Genomic DNA, 20,148 nt, shown 5'->3' on the forward strand with positions numbered 1-20,148 from the left:
AGGCCAGGTTGGGAAGGAGGGGTGTAGTTACTATAGCAACCTTGCTTGAACTATCCTCCGTCACAAGAGGGGCAGGGCCAGGGTAGAGAGGCAGTGCTTATCTCTAGAGACCTACCTTCTCAATGAGAGAGAGTGAGAGAGAGAGAGAGAGAGAGAGAGAGAGAGAGAGAGAGAGAGAAAGAGAGAGAGAGAGAGAGAGAGAGAGAGATGTAAGGATGGAGGGATGATGAAAGAGAAGATGAGGGGAAGTGAAATAAATCAGGAGCTTGAGCTTGATAACGAGATATCTCAAATTCACGCCAGTCTATATGAGCAGTAAGCACTCACTGACATCTGTGACTTACAGTAAGTAAGTCCCCATCATGTAATGTTTTGATCACCTCTGTCAGCATGGCAAACGTGTCCATCATATTCCCTTTAAATTCCTGTTCCACCATGCTTCAACAAGGCCTTATAGTGCCATCTACTGGACTAACATGTTAATTACAAGATACCAGCAGTGGAGGACATTTGAGTTGCAGTCAGATGGTATATTTTCACAACAGTAAAAGATGACATCTATGGCTGTTGAACTGTGAGCGTAGCTAGTGCTTTCCGATGGGAATGCTGTTTGAGAATAAAATAGTGGGCAACGTCCAGTATTAAATTGATTTAAATGTCTAATTTTTTCTAGTTCATGTTGGACTACAACTCAGTGCAAACTTAAGAGCAGTCTTTGGCGCCACCATCTGCAACACTGACATCATGGAATTACAATAGCAGATCTTCGCCCAGTTCCAAATGTATTTGGCCTGGTGAACTTCCTTCCTTTATTCTTTGCTGAGCACTGCAGTCTGTGACTTTGAGGAAAGTTTGGTGACCCTAAAATGCTCTTTGACACCGATACAAACTAACCTCTGATGATAACCACAAAGCGTCTCAATAAAGGTGGAACGGGTTGCTGTAAAGCTGTGTAGTAGGCTATGTTTGATGAGATATGTATGAGCGCTTTAGAAACATATATGAAATAGCATATATATATATATATATGTATACATTTGAAACCTGTGAAATGGAACATTCTGCATTATGGGTACTTTTACTTTTGGTACTTTAAGTATATTTTGATGCCAATACTATTGTACTTTTGTACAAAATTTTGATTACCTTACTTTTTACTTGTAACAGAGTGTTTCTACATTGCAGTATTGATACTTTTACTTGAGTAAAAAACAAATGGAGTACTTTTTCCATCACTGGATACACTCCTAGCCAATCATAGGAGAAGCTATAGATACAGACAAGACTTAGCTCCAATCAGAGCTGCTATTTCTAGATGTTAGGCTGGTTTATGACGACCAGAGTTATAGGGATAATGTTATACACAGCTGTTTTTCTCGCTTTCAGGACCATGGCAGAATGAAGGGGGCGTATTATTTCTGGATTTGCACTAACTTAAATCACGAACATTGGACAAACAGGATTATAACATGATTATAAACACGAATAGTGCTTGAGCGGCAAGGACTGCTATTAGTAGGCTATTTACAGGAGCAGCCAGCAGCCTATGGCTGCAATAGTTTAGTTTTTAAACTTTAACCCAGCAGCACACAGTATTATCGGTTGAAGCAATAGAGGGCTTTATGGTTTTGTTTATTGCCGACGGCGCGGTGGCCTCACAAGTTCTGCGAAACCATGAGGATTTAGGATCAGGATCACCTTCCTATACGGGAAGGAATTTTCCTGCAGTGGGACTGGAGAGCCGGGCGCCGCAGGCAGAGTCCATGGAACAGTAAAGTAGGCTACGATGTTTGAATCATATGAATCATATGTCCATGATAATGTCCCCCTGGATGAAACGGCGCGTTTTGTTCCATTCTGCTCCAGGAAAGACCGTGGACGTCCTGTACTGGAGCCCGATCGTCTGACGTGGGTAATCTGGAGGGTATGATAATGGTCTGACTGACACATTCACAGAGAAAGGAATAATAAAACGGCAGGAATATTCCGTGATCCGTGGCTCGTCGTGAACCAACGCAAAACCAACACGCTTCCATGTGTATGATGATGATGATGATGCGAGTTGAAAAGATTCAGGATGTTAAACGGCGGCCTGTGCCGTACTGCTGGTCTACAGACAAAGGGAATGTTTTCGCTTCTTCTATTTCACTTTTTATTATAATCGTATATGGATGAATTGTGCTTTACGGGCATATTTATCCAATGAAAAACTTACACCGGCACCTAAACAACTCGGGTGAAAGTTTACGAAGTCGCTGCGTTCTTTTGGCCACTCAAAGAGTATCGTGTTGCACGCACGCGTGCGCAATTACGCACACGTAGACACGCGTTTCCTTTGTTGTGAAGTTTAACTTTCAAACAATAGCCTCCACTAATCTACACCACACATTTAGATTTTTATTGTTTAACAGCAGCTATCAGGCCTATAATAGGACATTGCGCTGTCACACATCACCACCACAACGTTGATGTGAGAGGTGATCTGTGTGATGATGGTGGAGAACCGGAGCTGGGTCCAGAGGGAAGGGGTGTACCGCTGGTTCTCCTCGCTGTCCTCGGCCCACAGAGCAGAGTTCCTGTGCGGCCTGCTGGATCTCTGCGTCCCCATCGAGCTGCGCTTCCTCGGCTCCTGTCTGGAGGACCTGGCCCGCAAGGACTACCACTCTCTGCGGGACGCCGAGATCAGAGCCAACAACCCGGCCGATCTGTCGGGACTGACCAACATCACGGACGAGGTAGTCCGCAGCAAGCTGCTGGTCTCTCTGGCTCTGCTCAGCTCGGACAACCATGCGGCCGCGGCGGTTCTGTACCGGACGCTAACACACATCGACACGGTGATCAATAACTATGGCCTGCCGCTCAACGACGGACGGACCGAGGAGCAGTTTCTGTTGCTGTTCACCATGGCCTCCAACCACCCAGCCTTCAGTTTTCACCAAAAGCAGGTGTTGAGGCAGGAACTCAGCCAGATACATGACATACTGCAGGTGAGACTAAAGTGCACATCTCAATGAAAAGGTTGCCACATAAGGTTAAATAGTCTATACCTTAACAAAGTTTAACTCATACTTCCAAAAGCAACTGCTGAGAGTGACAACAGTTCTGTGACAGAACTGTTGTCACAGAACTTCTGTCACCTATGCTGCCGAAGGGAAAATACTCAATAACCCGTTTCAATTATCATCTGAAACAGGCTGGGGAAAAAAAATCACATTTAATGTCTTGTTTGGTTCATTAAAGTGGCTTGAAAGGCATGAATTTAGTGCTAAAACTAAAACCAGTGCAAAGTTATGGTGACTTCTAAATATGAACCTTATTGACCATAAAGATGATAAAACTATGATCAGATATGGCATAGGCATGTATTTTAGGCATGTATTTTTTAAGGCTTGATGTAAGCAGTCTATTTCCTGTTTTCCCCTTTTTTTCTGGCATTGCTCCTGAATAGTACTATTACCCAATTTATCCCTCCCCCCCTTTTTTTTTTACTGGTACCCAATTTCTACAAGCTCCATATCCGGGAATTTGAGATCACACAATGTCATTGGCTATACCGCCCTACCAGATCCTTATTCTGATCATAACCACACTAAACCCATGCCTGTGTAACAGAGTAGCCCTGCCTGAGGGTAGGAAGCTTAATATCTCCTTTGGCCAAGGGGGATTCCCCTTTGGATGAGCATTAGATATCTATAGTTTCCAATGAGTTAGACCCAGGTTTAAATCAATGTGGTTAAATTGGTCGGCTCGTCTCTGTGGTTGGGTTTCCTAGGGGTGGGGTTGGGGGGCAAAGGGGTATGGATGTAGCAGTGTAGTCCTGCCTAAAGACAAGAAACCTAAAATCTCCCTTGGCCAAAGGGGATGCCCCTTTGGATGAGCAGCAGTTGTTTCGGGTTAGAATCCAGGTTATACAGTTAAACTCAACCATCTCTAACATAATAACTAAAATATAATGTCATACCTCTAGCTGATTTGTGCTATGCATTGTGGGTTTGATAATGACATTTCAGGATTACTATTCACTCTCACTGACTTTCTCTTTTACTGCTTCATTTCTTTTTATCCTTGCTCTCCCTGTCCCCCTTCCCTTATTTTCTCTTCATGGAAACAACAAAAACGATGGAGCTGGCACACAAGCAAATTTCACCCACTTCTTTACACCTGTAAACCTGTGATGTGACAATAAAGTTGGTTCTGATAATCTGATTGTGATTAGAGTGATGTCATCTGTCCCTATAGGTGAGCAGTGGGGGAGGAGAGGGTCAAGCAGCAGGGTCCAGTGGGGATCGAACTGCTGTCTGCTACGCCCAGCATCATCACCACCATCACCATCAAACAGTGTCTGTAGCCCATCCATCGCTGTGTCCTGCCACCTGTGCCATGCCTGATGCCAACACCGCCTACCTGCCCCAGCCCTCCTGCCAACCCTGTCACACACACTGCTCATGCTGGCACAAGGTAGGAACTGGCAGAATCTGTGATGTGTGTGTGTGTGTGTGTGTGTGTGTGTGTGTGTGTGTGTGTGTGTGTGTGTGTGTGTGTGTGTGTGTGTGTGTGTGTGTGTGTGTGTGTGTGTGTGTGTGTGTGTGTGTGTGCGTGCGTGCGTGCGTGCGTGCGTGCGTGCGTGCGTGCGTGCGTGCGTGCGTGCGTGCGTGCGTGCGTGCGTGCGTGCGTGCGTGCGTGCGACAATCCTAATGTGAAATCCAAATTGAAGGACAGTCTGGATATGCTCTGATTACTTCCATTCAGAATGTTTCTCCAGTTTCCAAAAGTAATTGTAGTTTTCAGTTTATATTTTCTTTGCTATTGTGTAGGCAGTCCTAGAATATATGGAGTCAATTTAAATATCATTGCACCTCTTCTTCCTTATCATGTAGAAAAGAGACATGGCACAATTAAGTGCTCCCTGTTAAACATCGACTACACTTGCATCAAACTCACAGATTAATAAATATATGCCCTGCCTGGTCCCAGATCAATGCTGTTTACACAGTGTGACCTTAACGGACTCCCAGAGCGCTAATTTAGATGTGTAACCAACCACCAAGGCAGTGCTGAACAGCTCATCTTCTAACTGTGTGTGTTAGGTGTGTGTGTGTGTGGTAGGGAAGTGTGCATGTGTATACAGTATGTGTTAACGGACACAAATGTGTGTTGAGTAATCAGAATCGTACCTGATAGTCTCTAACCACATAAAGATCACTGAAGACACATCATAGACTGAAATGAGATTGCTCAAACCACATCCAAGTCAGATTTTCAATGTGTCTACAATGCGTTCACACATTAGCAATCTGATTACTCAAGATGCATTTGGATACAAAGTGTAAACAATGTAAACAAGACATTGAGGCTCAGCCTTTTTAAATATTCTGTAGGTGATCCTACTTGACAAAATAATGTAGAAGAACCCCCCAAAAATATATTAGAGAGATCAGATGTTTTTGACAGTGTAGTAATTATTTTTACCATCACATGTGATGTATATAGCTTTGCGAGAATGTTTGGTAATAGAAGGTGAAGCAAATGGGGGAAGGAGAGAGGGGGAAAGAGGCAAGCGGAGAGGGAGGGGAAAGAAGAGGAGAGGAAGGGAATGGGGGAGTTTCCCATCCCAGTGAGCATAGTTGTTTATAAACATTCTGTTACTGTACTGTCACATCTGGAATAGTCATAGAGAGAGAAGAGGAGGGGCCAAAGATCCAAACCATTAAGAATATTCAGAGTGAAGATCAAGACAGTGGAAGAGAGAAAAATATGCAAATGATTACGAGACAAAAAAGAAAGAAAAACAGTAAAATCCGCAGAAACTGAGAGTAAATGAACCACTTTCAACCTGGTACCAATTTTGGGCATGTCATTATAGGCAAAGCGTTTCAAAAATAGCAAAGCTACAAGCTCACAACGCATTGCATCGTGACCCGTTGTGAGCTTGTATTATTATTGTAATAATTAATAATAATAATGATTATTATCATTATTATTATTATTATATTTTAATAGGGCTTAAGTGGTTAACAACTAGGATTTTACAGTGTCCTGTCTCCTTCATGTGCCTTTTATTTCACTCCTAAGCACCCATTTTCTCTCTCCCTCTACATCTTTCTCTCTCTCTCTCTCTCTCTCTCTCTCTCTCTCTCTCTCTCTCTCTCTCTCTGTCTGTCTCTCTCTACCTTTCTCTGTGTGCTTCTCTCTTGCACATAATCCGTACACAGCCGAGCAGGCAGGCAAGCATGCTGGTTCAACATGTGTGAGCAGTGAAGGGAAAGTACCCTGCTCAGAGAGGAGCGTTTGTATTTGGTGTTTTGTTGCTCTTGGCTTCTGCTTCGTGCAGGTCAGCACATTTCTCTATGCTGAAATCAACTCACTGTGGTGTGTGTGTGTGTGTGTGTGTGTGTGTGTGTGTGTGTGTGTGTGTGTGTGTGTGTGTGTCTCCAGTGAATCACCAGGAAGTTTTAAATGCGCTCTCTCTTTCTCCTCACGGAGCTCAGAAGAACAGGCTTTCAGTGTGAAGCAGAGCAGTTGCATACTGTACTGTACAGTACAGTATCTACAGTAGACAGTTACGTAGTTGCACGGTAAAATCCCCAGAGTTAATTTAACTGCAAAGGTGTAAAATGTTTCCAAATGGACCTGTCAAATGTAACTCAGAGAGTGTAAAAATGGTCCCATTTTGTTTACGCTTTCAGTATGTCTTTGCCAAAATCTCTCACTGCAATACAATATATTCTCTAGGAATGATATAATGCTTAATTTATACCCAGTCATACGACGATGTTGCGCGCCGAAAATAGCAGCTCTACGAGCTCATAACGTGTCCCATCGGCTATTTTTGGCACGTGACACCGGCTCACAACAAAGTATAAATCAGGCTTTAGATGTCGGCCTGATGATCAGCCTGGGTTATCATGATGAAGTACCTGAACAAATAGCATCAATTACTGTAGCAAACAACTACAGGTGTTCTGATTACAGGGCTGCCAAATTATTAGAGTTGACAGCCCAGACGAGGTGGGAAAATATAGGTTTAGGATGTGTGTGTGTGTGTGTGTGTGTGTGTGTGTGTGTGTGTGTGTGTGTGTGTGTGTGTGTGTGTGTGTGTGTGTGTGTGTGTCTGTGTCTGTGTCTGTGTGTGTGTGCGCGTACGCGTGCGTACGTGAGAATGAGAGAGCATTTAGAACGTCCCAATGATTCCCTCTCAGAGCTAAATTAACAGATAATTTACTGTTTTTCACAAGACCTGCTATCCCTCAGTTACACAATGCTTTAAACGATAATAACTGATAGTAGTTACAATAGATAGATAGATAGACAGACAGACAGACCTCTATTGTTCCCATTGGGGATATTCAGGTCGCATAGCAGCAATACGATAGGCATGGAAAAGAAAGGATAGATACAGGTAAGAGTACAACTAAGAGAAGAAAAATGGAATAAAGTGCAAATATATAAAATGAATAAATGAATTAATAAAGAATTGGTAGAATTAAGTCTGACCTACAGTAGCCACCTGCACTTGGACTGGCTGGGTTTAGCATAATGTATAACTATTACTAAATATAGATACAATGCATAATCTATCACCTGTAATATGAACATAATATGTTCATATTATATCTATCCGCAATTAATGGATATTTGTACTGTGCCAGACTATCGACTGTGGATGTGACAGTGCTGAGGTTGATATATGATACACCACTGTATGATATACCACTGTGAAGCCAGACTACACAGTGAGTATATGAGTACAGATATGTACTTGATAAGGTATCTACAGTATAAGCTGTTCCCTGAAGCAGGGTTTACTAGGCAGAAGGGAAAAACAATACAGGGTATAATACCGGCATGGCTTCCCCGTGGTTCTCTGAAGTCATGTTGATGAGATCATCTTGATGATGTCAGTCTTGGACACATATGGAGGATGGCGAATCTGAGATTATGGATTCACAAAACGTGAAAGACATTCACACAATATAAATATTCGCAATGTGTGAAAAATATTGATGGACTTACAGCACTTCCTAGGCCTACTGGCAGCATGCAAGACATTTGGCAGTGATTGGACCAGTGGTTTGCGAAAATAGCTGTGGACATACGCACACGCACGCACACGCACACACACACACACACACACACACACACACACACACACACACACACACACACACACACACACACACACACACACACACACACACACACACACTAATAGACAGCTTGACCTCTAGGAGCCACGTTGTAAAAAAAAACAAAAAAAAACTAGACAATACCAGTATTTCAGAATGAATTCAAGCAACCCCTATTGCTACATACCACTTTAAAAAATATTTGTTGTGTTTTGTCTATTGCTTATATACGGTCCAAGTTATTAAGTAGTTGTTATGCAGCTAGAGAGTCTATCGGTGTAGTTGATGCAAGTGTCAGTGTCTGCCAGTGATGGAATGGAGTATATTACTCAAGTACTGTACTTAAGTAAATTTCTTGAGTTACTTTTTCTTTACTTGAGGTTAATTTGACCTCACTCACCCTAAACACTTTATAATTTCCTTATACACCACTACATCTCAGAGGCAAATGTTATACTTTTTACATCACTACCATTATTTGAAAACTTTAGTTACAAAATTGTAGTTACTTTGCAGGTTTGGATTATTATTACAAAACATGCATTAACCACTAAGCCCTATTTCATACTTTGCCTGAACTTTTTGGAAAAGTTTAGTACTTTTAGTTTGGTACTACTGTATTTGATGCCAGTACTTTTGTACGTTCACTCAAGTAAACATTTTAACACAGGCCTTTTACTTTTAAGAGAGTAATTTTAGATTGTGGTATTGCTACTTTTATTCTAAGTAAAAAATCTGAGTACTTCTTCCACCAGTGCTGTCTGCTCTCCATACTGTATGTGTACAGTACAGTCTACCAAGAGGGGAGGAGTTGGCGGGCTTTGTTGGAGCAGCGTGCGGATGTGGCAGTAGCACACTTAATTGGTTTCAGATACCACTGCTTCACTCTCTTTCCCCCTCTTAGTGCATGTGTGTTTAACTGAAAGCAAGAGCAGTAATAGATTGGTAGGTACATGCAGTTTTATTAGCGACAGGCCGGCCATAAACAAACACTTTGTCGTGTTGGAAATCTGCTTCCAGATGCATTGTATTGGGTTACATGGTGTTGTATTTAACCATGTGTCTGCTGGCACGCATTTGTACGGCATATTTGTCTGTATCTATGTAAATTATGTATACTAGGCCACGCAAATCTGGAACGATGCGAGTCGGGAATACATGCCGGCCCGTTTGTGCAATACTCCTTTACCAAATGTTCCAGCTTTTGAAAAACGCAAGCAACCAAACAAACAAACATGATATTTTCCCATCACTGTGACTGCTGGATATATTGCCCAGCCTTACACTGCTAAGACATTGAACCAGGGCTCTTAGAGTAGACTAGAGTGTTTTCAGTCCAAATGCCAACACAAGGTGGGGAAAATGTGAGTGGGGGATGTGACATCCTGTGAGTATGAAATATTCTCACCTTCAGTATATCAACAACTACTGTCAAGGTGCCCTTGAGCAAAGCATTTCACACACAGCTGCTGCTGCTGTTTGATGGAGGTCACACTGGGCAGCTCCCATGTGGGAATGAACTAAATCCTTCCAACATGCAGTACTTACTGGGGTGATGTTTTTTAGTGTAAAATGTTGTTCATTTTGGAAGGCCCATTGTATTAACCCATTAAGACCTGAGGTCGATTCAACAAATGCCTTCTGAACCAGTAGTTCTCAAACCTGTTTGTGCCAAGGAACCCCAAATTGATATATATACATATGGCCGAGGACCCCCATCTGAAAATGTTTTGTGCCAGGGACCCCCAGAAGAGAAGATTTGTGTTAAAAAACACTTTCAAGATTTTTAAAAAATAGAAGATTTCCATTGCCTGAAACAGTTTTGGACATGTTGTTATACATGCATCCCTAACCTTTGGGTCAGTGGCATCATCATCACCCTCTTTCAATGACCCCTAACCTTTATGTTTCAGAGTCAAGCTAAGGAGAGCAGCCCAGGATCAGGGCTGGGGTCAGGGGTTGGAGTGGGGCGAGGAGACCAGGCCAGCTGCCAGAACGTCAGCCCTCCTCACCCAGAGCCTCCTCCACCCCCACATCCATCTCCTCCCTTGCCCTCCGGGTTAGGGCAGGATGCGCCAGTGCCAGCAAAGAGCCACCAGGGGAAAGCAGGAAAAGGTTGGTCTGCACCTATGTTTGATTGATTCAATATTTTATCCACGTTTGAAAAGGTGCAGACAGCATGTTAAAAAAACAGAAAATGAATAATCACAAAAATGCCAAAGGCTTGTTTCCATCATGGTTCATAAAAATTCAAACATCTAGTCAAACACCAGTACAATGAATTAATTTAACCCTACTAACCTAGTAGTTTTGCAACAGTCAATCAAACTAACCGATTTAATAGATTATAAAGAAATATGTATTTAACCACTTAACCCCTGTCTAATTTGTTGACTGGGGTCCCCCAGGCATCTGTACTTGGCCTCTTCCTTTTTTCTCTCTACCCCAAATGTCCTAATCTAAAAATGCAGCTCTACAAGCTCACAATATGACCCATTGTGAGCTGCCTTGTATAGATCTTCTATTTTAGGCAAATGTTTGCCTATTATGACATTGCCAGCATTGGGACGCTAAGGGTTCATGTGGTTAATAAAATAATCTATTTTTGTTTCTGCACATCACCGTTGTACACTAAAGTATGAAACAGGGATTAAGTGGTTAATCAGAGTAATCGATTTTTTTGCGTTGATATAAAAAAACACTTTGATTAATCGAAAAAAGTTATCAATAGAATAACGCTACGTAAATTAGCGATAGTTTTGGTGAACATGTTGGCATACCAGGAAGCATGTACATGGTTGGTGTATTCTGCCGTCTTGTGTTATGTTCTTTCTGTCTTAGTTTGTCTGCATATCACCACCTCCACCCCCAACCCCCCACCTCTGTGCATACAGTCTGTGCATGAAATGTCTGTGGGTGTATGACACCCACTCAGACGCAAGAGGACAAGATGTGACATGCTTGACACATTTGAACACTACAGCTCAGCTGGAAGAATGCTAGCCTAAGGCCTACTTAGGGTGTGTGTGAGAATGTGAATGCAAGCTTGAATGTACGAGAGAGAGAAATTAGTAGTGAGTGAAAGTGACATGGTTTTAAGGTATGTAACTTAAGGATACTTTCAGTTTAGGTTGATGGCGATTCTTCCAGGCAATGTCTACCAACCTTTTTGAGCAAAACGTGACTTTTGCCATCCGTATTAAAAGCAAGAAGTACACCAGCAAAATTGGAAGAGTGCCCATGTCAGCTTAACTATGTTGAACATAGTATAAACCCACCAGGGTTTTATACTTGCTCCCCTCCTTTTTCTTCTGCACACAAACTCTCTTCGGCGAAAATCGACTATTTTCGTGGTTAATAACCATATTATTATCATACATGTGTCTTCTCACTACAGAAATATGAGAGAATGAGTAGGCGTGATCAAAAACCCAAGGCAAAATGCAATGGACAAAAATGTTCCAGGAAAATGTCCAGTAGTGGACTAATTTGTGGAAAGAAATGTTGGAGCACTCTTAAAAACACAGTCAGAGGACACATTTTTCTTATGTGACGTTTCGAAAGCACATGATGCCTTCCTCAGACTCTGAGGAAGATGGCAACTTTTCTTTCCATGGATTAGTCCACTACTGGAAGTTTTTATATACTGTACGAAGACCAAAGCAATCAAACTTTGAAAAATGACTTGAAATGGGTTTTTGTCCAACTGGCAATTCAGCGTGCTGAAGCAGGCCCACAGTAACGTTCCCTGAGCCCAGTGATTATAGCACACCAATACGTAGTGGTGTAGAAAAGTCAATATTAGGTTAGTCTACTAATAACAGCATGTTATTACCCAAGCATGGTGCTGTTTCACCATCATAACAGGCATTGATGACAGCACTCATTTGGGCATTCGGGGAAATCTTGCATTGTGCAGAGGGCCGAGCTATCTATAGCTATTTCCATATGGCTGCTTCATATGATACCTCTATTTCCCCCCCCCCCCCCCCCCCCCCAAAAGATCCTTTGAAAGAAGATCATGAACGTACTGTGTCCCAAAGGATCACACATTCTATGTGTGACATTATTGTCCTAAGCAGCAAGTAGTCTATGACCATGAGGCAGTGGCGAAGTCATTCTATAGCGCTAGAACCTGATTGTCAGGCCCCTGTCGTCCTCATTACGTTGCTGTTACATTACATTACAGGACCTAGGGCTTAGGCTATAGCCAGAATACTAGTCTCGCGTACCCACACAATCAGGGATCTTTGCCTACCGATACGTCTGGTGATATTTGAATTCAGTGTTAAGGCTAAAACTGGATTGAAACAATTCAGAGATTTAACCACTTGAACCCCAGCATCCATATTTTGGGGAAACATTAGCTGAAAAAAGCAGATCTACAAGAAGAAGATCTGCTAATTTGAATTTTCGTTGTGATTCCGACAAATGGGAACTTAAAGTATAAACATGCTCTGAAAAGGTTGGGATCCACTGCAGTAGTGCAAAACAGAAATGGTTTTCATTTTCGTGATCCTAATTCGTATAATGTGACTGGGTCTTCGCAAGGGCCTACAAACAGTCCGTTGACTGACAGGTTGGTGTCCATTGCTTCATGATGACTTTCTGTGATGTATGTGATTTAATCTTCCTGGTGATTCTCTCTCTCCGGGGGACGGGGAGGTGAAGTGGATCAGGCCAGTCTGTCAGTCTGTTGTCTTGGCCTCCAGCCTCTGTCTGTAACACAATACCTAACTATCTCACTACCTCATGGTCACACCGCATAGCTGTCAGCAGCATAAAACACCACACACACACACACACACACACACACACACACACACACACACACACACACACACACACACACACACACACACACACACACACACATATTGAAGTTTGTGGAACAATTTCCCTTTGTAAGAACTTGTGGGTGTTTGCAGTTTTCTGCTGACTCAGGTCAAAGTGAAGCAGCCACACCTCATGTACGGCGCTGTACATGTTTTTGTACACCTAATGTACAGTGCATGTTTTTGTACACCTAATGTACAGTGCATGTTTTTGTACACCATGCCTTGTCTGAAGCAAAAACATCAATGGTAGATAAAGTGAGAGCGAGAGAGAGAAAGATTTATCTCTTGTGGTTTCTTTGTTGAGATAAAGGCTGTGAGGTGAATCTAAAACATTATCTTTTATTGTTGTTTGTTAATCATGCGTCATTATAACATGCAAACACACCGCAGGAGTTACTACTGTGCAGTTGGGGTTATGTGCGTGCGTGTGTTTGTGTGTTTGTGTGTTTGTGTGTGTGTGTGCGTGTGTGCGTGTGCGTGTGTGTGCGTGTGTGTGCGTGTGTGTGTGTGTGTGTGTGTGTGTGTGTGTGTGTGTGTGTGTGTGTGTGTGAAGCCCGAAGCCTGGATTAGTGTGTATGACAGCAGGCATTTAGAGACTTCCACAGCTGCTGCCCAGCGGGCACAAGGCAAGGTGGTGAGGGATGTTTGGAGTGTGTGCGTGTGTGTTTGTGTGTGTGCGTGCGTGCGTGCACGCACGCGTGTGAGGGAGGGAGAACGAGACAGAGAAAGAGAATTGGTGAGATTGTTTGGCAGGATCATATCTGACATGTACCATTAATCATTTCATATACATTTTGAGTTCTCTCTCAGTCTCTCTGTCTCTCTCTTTCTTTCTCTTGTTGTTCTTGTCCGTTGTTGTTTGTTTTCTCTCTTCCTTCAGTCTTTTCTCTCTGTGCTGTCCCTGCATGTCTATCTGTTGTGGTTTCAGATCGAGAGTCAAGAGTCTAATGTGTCTAAATAAGTACCTGGAGCTACACACACCCATTTGGTTAACATTCCCATCTATTTAACTCTCACCTTCTAGTTACTGTAATGGACCTCCTATCCAATGGACTAGACGTGGCATGTCTTTGTGGCAGAGTCAAACATTAAGGCACTTACATACAGTGTGTACACACACACACACACACACACACACACACACACACACACACACACACACACACACACACACACACACACACACACACACACACACACACACACACACACACACACACACACACACACACACACACACACACACACACACACACACACACACACACGCTCCCCCTCTCACACACAAGTATATGTATGTATACACAGTACTATGTGTGTGTGTGTGTGTGTGTGTGTGTGTGTGTGTGTGTGTGTGTGTGTGTGTGTGTGTGTGTGTGTGTGTGTGTGTGTGTGTGTGTGTGTGTGTATGTATGTATGTATGTATGTATGTATGTATATATATATGAATGACATCCATATTCAGCAGTCTGAGGCGGTAAGTCTTAGATTGGATGGACCGGAGTGACGGGAGGGCTCGTTTTATTTAACTCTCAGCTGAATAAAAAAAATGTTTTACATGCATGATTTCTTGCATCACTTGAAAACAAGGCAGGTGCTTCGACAGCAAGGCCTTGCTTGAGGTTTGCCCCAGCGAGTCTCCAGGCGAGCAGCCCATGACCCCATGCGTCAGCATGCATGCCATTCGAGTGCTTAGTAGATGTGTTGCTGGCAGAACAGAAATGGTTTTCAACTAAAACATGGCATTTTTCTTGTCATTTCAGTGGTGATCGAGAAAGTGGCACTGAGGGCAGTGACGCGTAAGTCTGATGACACCAGTGAATTTGTGCTGGAGGTGAGTCTACTCTGTGCGCCCGATGCGCTCACATACTATACATTTTGTACAGTATACCCTCTTTAATACTGCTTACTCCTTTCTTCACTCCCCAGTTTCAGTTTCACTCACCTCCTCTTTTTTGCCAACTCTTTTCACTCATCCTCTGTTCTCTCTCCCTCTCCTCGACCCTGTTTCCTTATTTCCCTCCATCCTCTCCTGACCCCTGTTTCAACCTCCTCTCCTTCCCCCTCCTCTGGCTAACCCTTACCTCTTCATCCTCTCGTCCTCTTTCCTCTATTCCTCCCCCTGAGCATTGATGTCTGTGGTCCGTCTCATCATCTCTAGGGCTGCAACTATCAATTATTTTCTTAATGATTATTCTATCGATTATCTTTTCAATTAACCAAATAACTGAGAAGCGCGTTTTTTATTGTTTAAAAAAATATATATTTACATTTTTGATATATCAACAAATCAATTAATCATGTAAGACCAATTTTATACTTCGTCTCACAGCGTTGTCATAAAAAATAGGGAAAGTAGCAGATCTACAGTACACGCCCACAACCCATCGCATTGCGATGCCTTGTGAGCTTGTAGATCTGCTATTTTTGTTTTCATTAATGTTTTAATTTATTTAATAATTGATTTTAAATCAATTAGTTTGATTGACTGGCACCCCTAATCCCTGCGGTCTCCTCCACTGGTCCCTCTCTCTCTCTCTCTCTCTCTCTCTCTCTCTCTGTCTCCTCCAGGCCAGTTGGTCAGATGGATGTGTGTTGTCGGTGGTCAGAACTAAACAGGAGGTGACAGAGCTGCTTTCCCAGGTCAGGAACATCAAGGTCACATGTGGAGATATTTATTATGGTTTTCATAGTTTTTTGTAGTATTTGTTTCTATTACTGTGCTGTAATGTTTTATTGCTGTGGTGTATGTAATTTTATTTATTGCATGGAGCGGTGTACAGTAGTAGTATGTTATCACATTTTACTGTACCAAGCCAGCTTATGCTCTTTTGTATCGTGTTGTATACTGTAGACACATGTTGCTTGTGTTTGTGATTGTGGGGTTTGGTGTGGTATTTTGCAATACAAATCCCACATTCTGATCTACTATAAATCTATCATTCAAGTGAGGTTTTAAATTTAAATATAAATAAAAAGTAAAATATACACATGTTCATAATCTAATATTAAAATAATTTGGGAAAAAATATCCTCCTGTGTTAGCAGAATTAGAAGAATCAAACCATTTTAGACAGCAAATCTACTTCCTGTACAAAGTGCTTACACAGTAAACTCTTCAGTGTTAACTTATCCATTTGTGACATGAGTTCAGAATCAGAATCAAGTTACATTTGTACACTCTCAAGGTTACATGAACACTTTTACTATGTATATCCAGTGTGAGTGTATGCGAGTATCCAGCGTGTCATGTGTCCCACAGCTGTCACAGGTGTTTCCTGAGGAAGGAGTAGAGAAGTTCCTGTCTCAGTCTCTGGAGCTGGACCCCAGGTGAGTCCCATTTGACACTTAATACATTATTATCGTACACTTACCTGTATCTTCCAAAGGCGTTTTAATTCAACAAGTCTCCTATGTATTGCACTACCTGCAGCCCGCAAGTGAACAACAGTCATGTTTCATTATTTTTTTTACATATTGAACTGACAGTCTATGTGCCTGCCTGCCTTTCTTCATCTCTGTCACGATCATAACATTTTAGTAATTGCTACTAATCATAAATAATTGCGATTAACCGTTTAATTGTGTTTTGGACATTAACATAAATAAAAAATAACATTTCTGTTTGCTTTTTAGGCTTTGTGAACAAACATTGCACAGTTAATTCATCATTAATTAAGCATTAATTATGTGTATGAATGCTCAAGTAAAGTGACCAACTTAAATATACAAAGCAATGACTGACAATGACCGGTACCAATAATCCAAATAAATATTGCACTATGGCCAAAATAGTGGAAACAGACAATTTACTCACAACTATTATTTCCTTTATTTTTTTAAATGTATGAAATTCTTTCAAATTCATGAATTTATACAGATGAATGTGAAACAATTCTGCAAAAATAATTGCGACTATGTCAAATAATTGCGATCAGGCGATTATGTCATAATTGTGACAGGCCTGTCTTTGTAACTGTGTCTCCAGGTGTCTGACAGCACTCCCCTGCCACGTCCTCCAGCATCACTCTGTCCACCTCTTCTTCTCCCCCTCCACTCCTCCTTCACCTGCCTGCCCTCCGTCTCTCGCCTCCTCCCTCTCTCCATTGCCCTCTTCCCCTCCCATGGCTCCTGTGGCACCGGCATCTACGTTCACCTCCAGCAACAGTAAGATTAGCTTAGATTAAATTAGACTTCAATGATCCCAATGATCCCAGACATATATTTGTGTCAAACAGATATTTGTTTTCACAGCCTGTTCAACATAGAAATAGATAAAGAACAGTATGTAATGTAAAGACTACAGTAAAGACAATACATATAATCTCCAAAATACATCCATACAACATGTCAGCGAGACAGAAAAGTGGTCAAAACCCCTGCTAAAGCAAAGTGTTCCCCAACTCAAAGTCCTATATTTCGGTCCAGATGTCATTATTGTGAGGTGTTGATTCACGCTTCAGTGTCATTGCTCTGTCGTTCATGTCTGAGAGTTCGGGTCTAGGAAGGCCAATGATTTTGGAGGCAGTATACACTGCCTCCATACTAAGTTGATATTTTTTCGAGCTTTGTTTAATCTACAGCAACAAAAATAGCAGATCTACAAGCTCACAATGCGTTGCAGAGTGACTCTTTGTGAGCTTGTAGATTGCCTATTTTTGGGTGCACGACACTGGCACGCAACCAAGCATAAATCACCCTTTAGTTGCTGGATTTGAACTTGTTTCAGCATGTAAAGCCGGTGTGCGACCTCGCAGCACCAGCCTTTATTTAGCAGAGTAATGCCTAATTCACCAGATTTCCAGGAATCATGGTGCTTTCTGAGAAAGCCGCATGGTTCCATGCATTGTCTACTATGGCGATGAGTGACTTTGTTGCAACAGGAAGCGGAGCGAGCGAGCAAAAAAAAAAGTTGAGGAAAGTTCAACTTTTTCACTGAAGTTTCTGGCGAGACAAAGCGACAACTGATGAGAAACTCGCTGTGGTTTGAACTGAGGCTGAACAAGGGTTACACATAGGGTTGTCCGATATTGGCTTTTTTACCGATAACCGATATACCGATATTGTCCAACTCTTAATTACCGATACCGATATCAACCGATACCGATATATGCGGGGATTATTGTGATTAGGGTAAGCTAAAATTTCATATCACACACACCATATACAGTAAGAACTCCTGTAACTTATTTATAAAGCAAAAAAATAAATAATTGATTAACAACCGAAAGTTCAACTTTTTCACTGAAGTTTCTGGCGAGACAAAGCGACAACTGATGAGAAACTCGCTGTGGTTTGAACTGAGGCTGAACAAGGGTTACACATAGGGTTGTCCGATATTGGCTTTTTTACCGATAACCGATATACCGATATTGTCCAACTCTTAATTACCGATACCGATATCAACCGATACCGATATATGCGGGGATTATTGTGATTAGGGTAAGCTAAAATTTCATATCACACACACTATATACAGTAAGAACTCCTGTAACTTATTTATAAAGCAAAAAAAAAAAAAAAAAAAAAAAATTTTTTTTTTTTTTTTCAAAAACCGATACCGATATTTTCCCGATATCAATTTTTATGCTAATATCGGCCGATAATATCGGGAGGCCGAGGGACATCCCTAGTTACACATGAAGGTGATGGTGGGGATGTTTCGGATGTTTTGGACACCCGTTGAGTGGAAGTGAACACTTTAGCGGGAAAACGCTATCGCTGTTGGGTGTGAACTAGGCACAGGGGTTTGGAGCTGGGTGGAGAAAAAACGTTTTCTATTCTTGGATGCAAGAAAAGAGGTGCCAACGAGGCGAGGCCAAACAAAAACAGGATGAACGGGTTTCCACGTCTCGGTTTTCGGGGTTTGGCTGAGGGGGAGAGAGGTGAGCAAACAGCAAGATCCGGAGTGTTAATTTAACAAGGTCGTTGGTGGTAATGACAGTGAAGGTGAGGTTACAGTAGTGAGTAGGGCTTGGGCTGTAGTGGGGATTTTCAGTTGGGGTTCTGGAGGTGTGTGGGGGAGTGATCGGGGGTCTATTTTAGTCTGCTGTGGGAATTCAGTGTGGCATGTTTGTGTTGGGAGGCCTAGAGTATTGGTGACCTCATATTAATGTGTCTGTGCCTGCACGCACGCATGCGTGCGTGTGTGTGCGTGCGTGCGTGCGTGCGTGCGTGCGTGCGTGCGTGTGTGTGCGTGTGTGTGTATGAGAGTATATGAGTGTGACCTCATCCTAGTCCTACATCATAGTATTTATAGCCCCCAAAGCAGTGAGTATTGTGCACACGTACGTGCATGCTTGTACTTTTTGCATGCATGTGTGCATGAGTATATGTGTATGTCTGGGAGAGCCAGACTCACAGGAGTCCCCAGGGAGTCATATGACTGTCTACTGTAATGTGTTACCACTGTAATGTGTTACCACGCCCACACAAACCCCAGTCTAGTGTCCAGGCAGTATTGTATTTATCATACTTGGGTCACACTTCAAGGCTTAAGTATGGCGTTATCCCATATGCACAGATTATAGTGTCCACACACGACAACGGCAATGTTTGCATCAAATCTGTCACATAGATTTGATCTCTTGGCAGAGGGTGAAGCCTTCAGGTGGCTCTGCAGGTCCTTTACAACATGGCCTGCATACAGTAGATGCTCCAGGAATTGATAATAGTAATCATAGCATTTTGCAGTTATAGTTATTTGCAGTCGTAATATTTGTGGGCCAGCTAAGTTGTCTAGAACTTCTGATTTTGACTTGCTCTCATGGTTTGACAGCAGACCCCCCCCCTTACCTTATGCTGTAACAACTTTGTCTTTGAATTACATCTTTTCCCCTTTATCACAAATATAATCCAAGCCAAGATAACAGGCTGTTAATTGCTTATTCTTTCTAGGAATAAGTCATTATTATTTGATATAAAAAATACTGCACAAATGACAGAATTATGTGTTATTGTTTGTTACGCACCTTTATTTGAAGTAACATTTGGAAATGTTTTCTATCATGAGAAAACAAAATCATTGACTATCAAATACAACACAAACAACACTATGAAATAGTTTCACAATTAAGATGATGATTATGATTGCATGCTTTTATCTTTTCTTTTCAGATCTTGGCTGTGTGCTTCAGTACAAAGGAGCCAGCAGGTACAACACTCAATCCCTACCTACCTACCTA

The 20,148-nt window shown here is 42.2% G+C and overlaps 1 protein-coding gene across 2 annotated transcripts in view; it reads left to right on the plus strand.

The window, feature by feature from the left end:
• Positions 1-1,355: 1,355 nt before the first annotated feature.
• zcchc14 (zinc finger, CCHC domain containing 14) overlaps positions 1,356-20,148 on the plus strand; it is a 33,712-nt gene continuing 14,919 nt past the window's right edge. For both annotated transcript variants that reach the window (XM_084060534.1, XM_084060535.1), the window contains exons 1-8: positions 1,356-2,987; positions 4,240-4,458; positions 10,040-10,241; positions 14,728-14,798; positions 15,536-15,607; positions 16,227-16,294; positions 16,953-17,131; positions 20,081-20,117. In XM_084060534.1, the coding sequence (XP_083916660.1) occupies positions 2,490-2,987; positions 4,240-4,458; positions 10,040-10,241; positions 14,728-14,798; positions 15,536-15,607; positions 16,227-16,294; positions 16,953-17,131; positions 20,081-20,117 (1,346 nt within the window). In that variant the 5' untranslated portion in view covers positions 1,356-2,489. The remainder of the gene's footprint in view (positions 2,988-4,239; positions 4,459-10,039; positions 10,242-14,727; positions 14,799-15,535; positions 15,608-16,226; positions 16,295-16,952; positions 17,132-20,080; positions 20,118-20,148) is intronic.

This window comes from Gymnoscopelus microlampas (assembly GCF_963454915.1).
Source record: "Gymnoscopelus microlampas genome assembly, chromosome: 6".
NCBI lineage: Eukaryota > Metazoa > Chordata > Actinopteri > Myctophiformes > Myctophidae > Gymnoscopelus > Gymnoscopelus microlampas.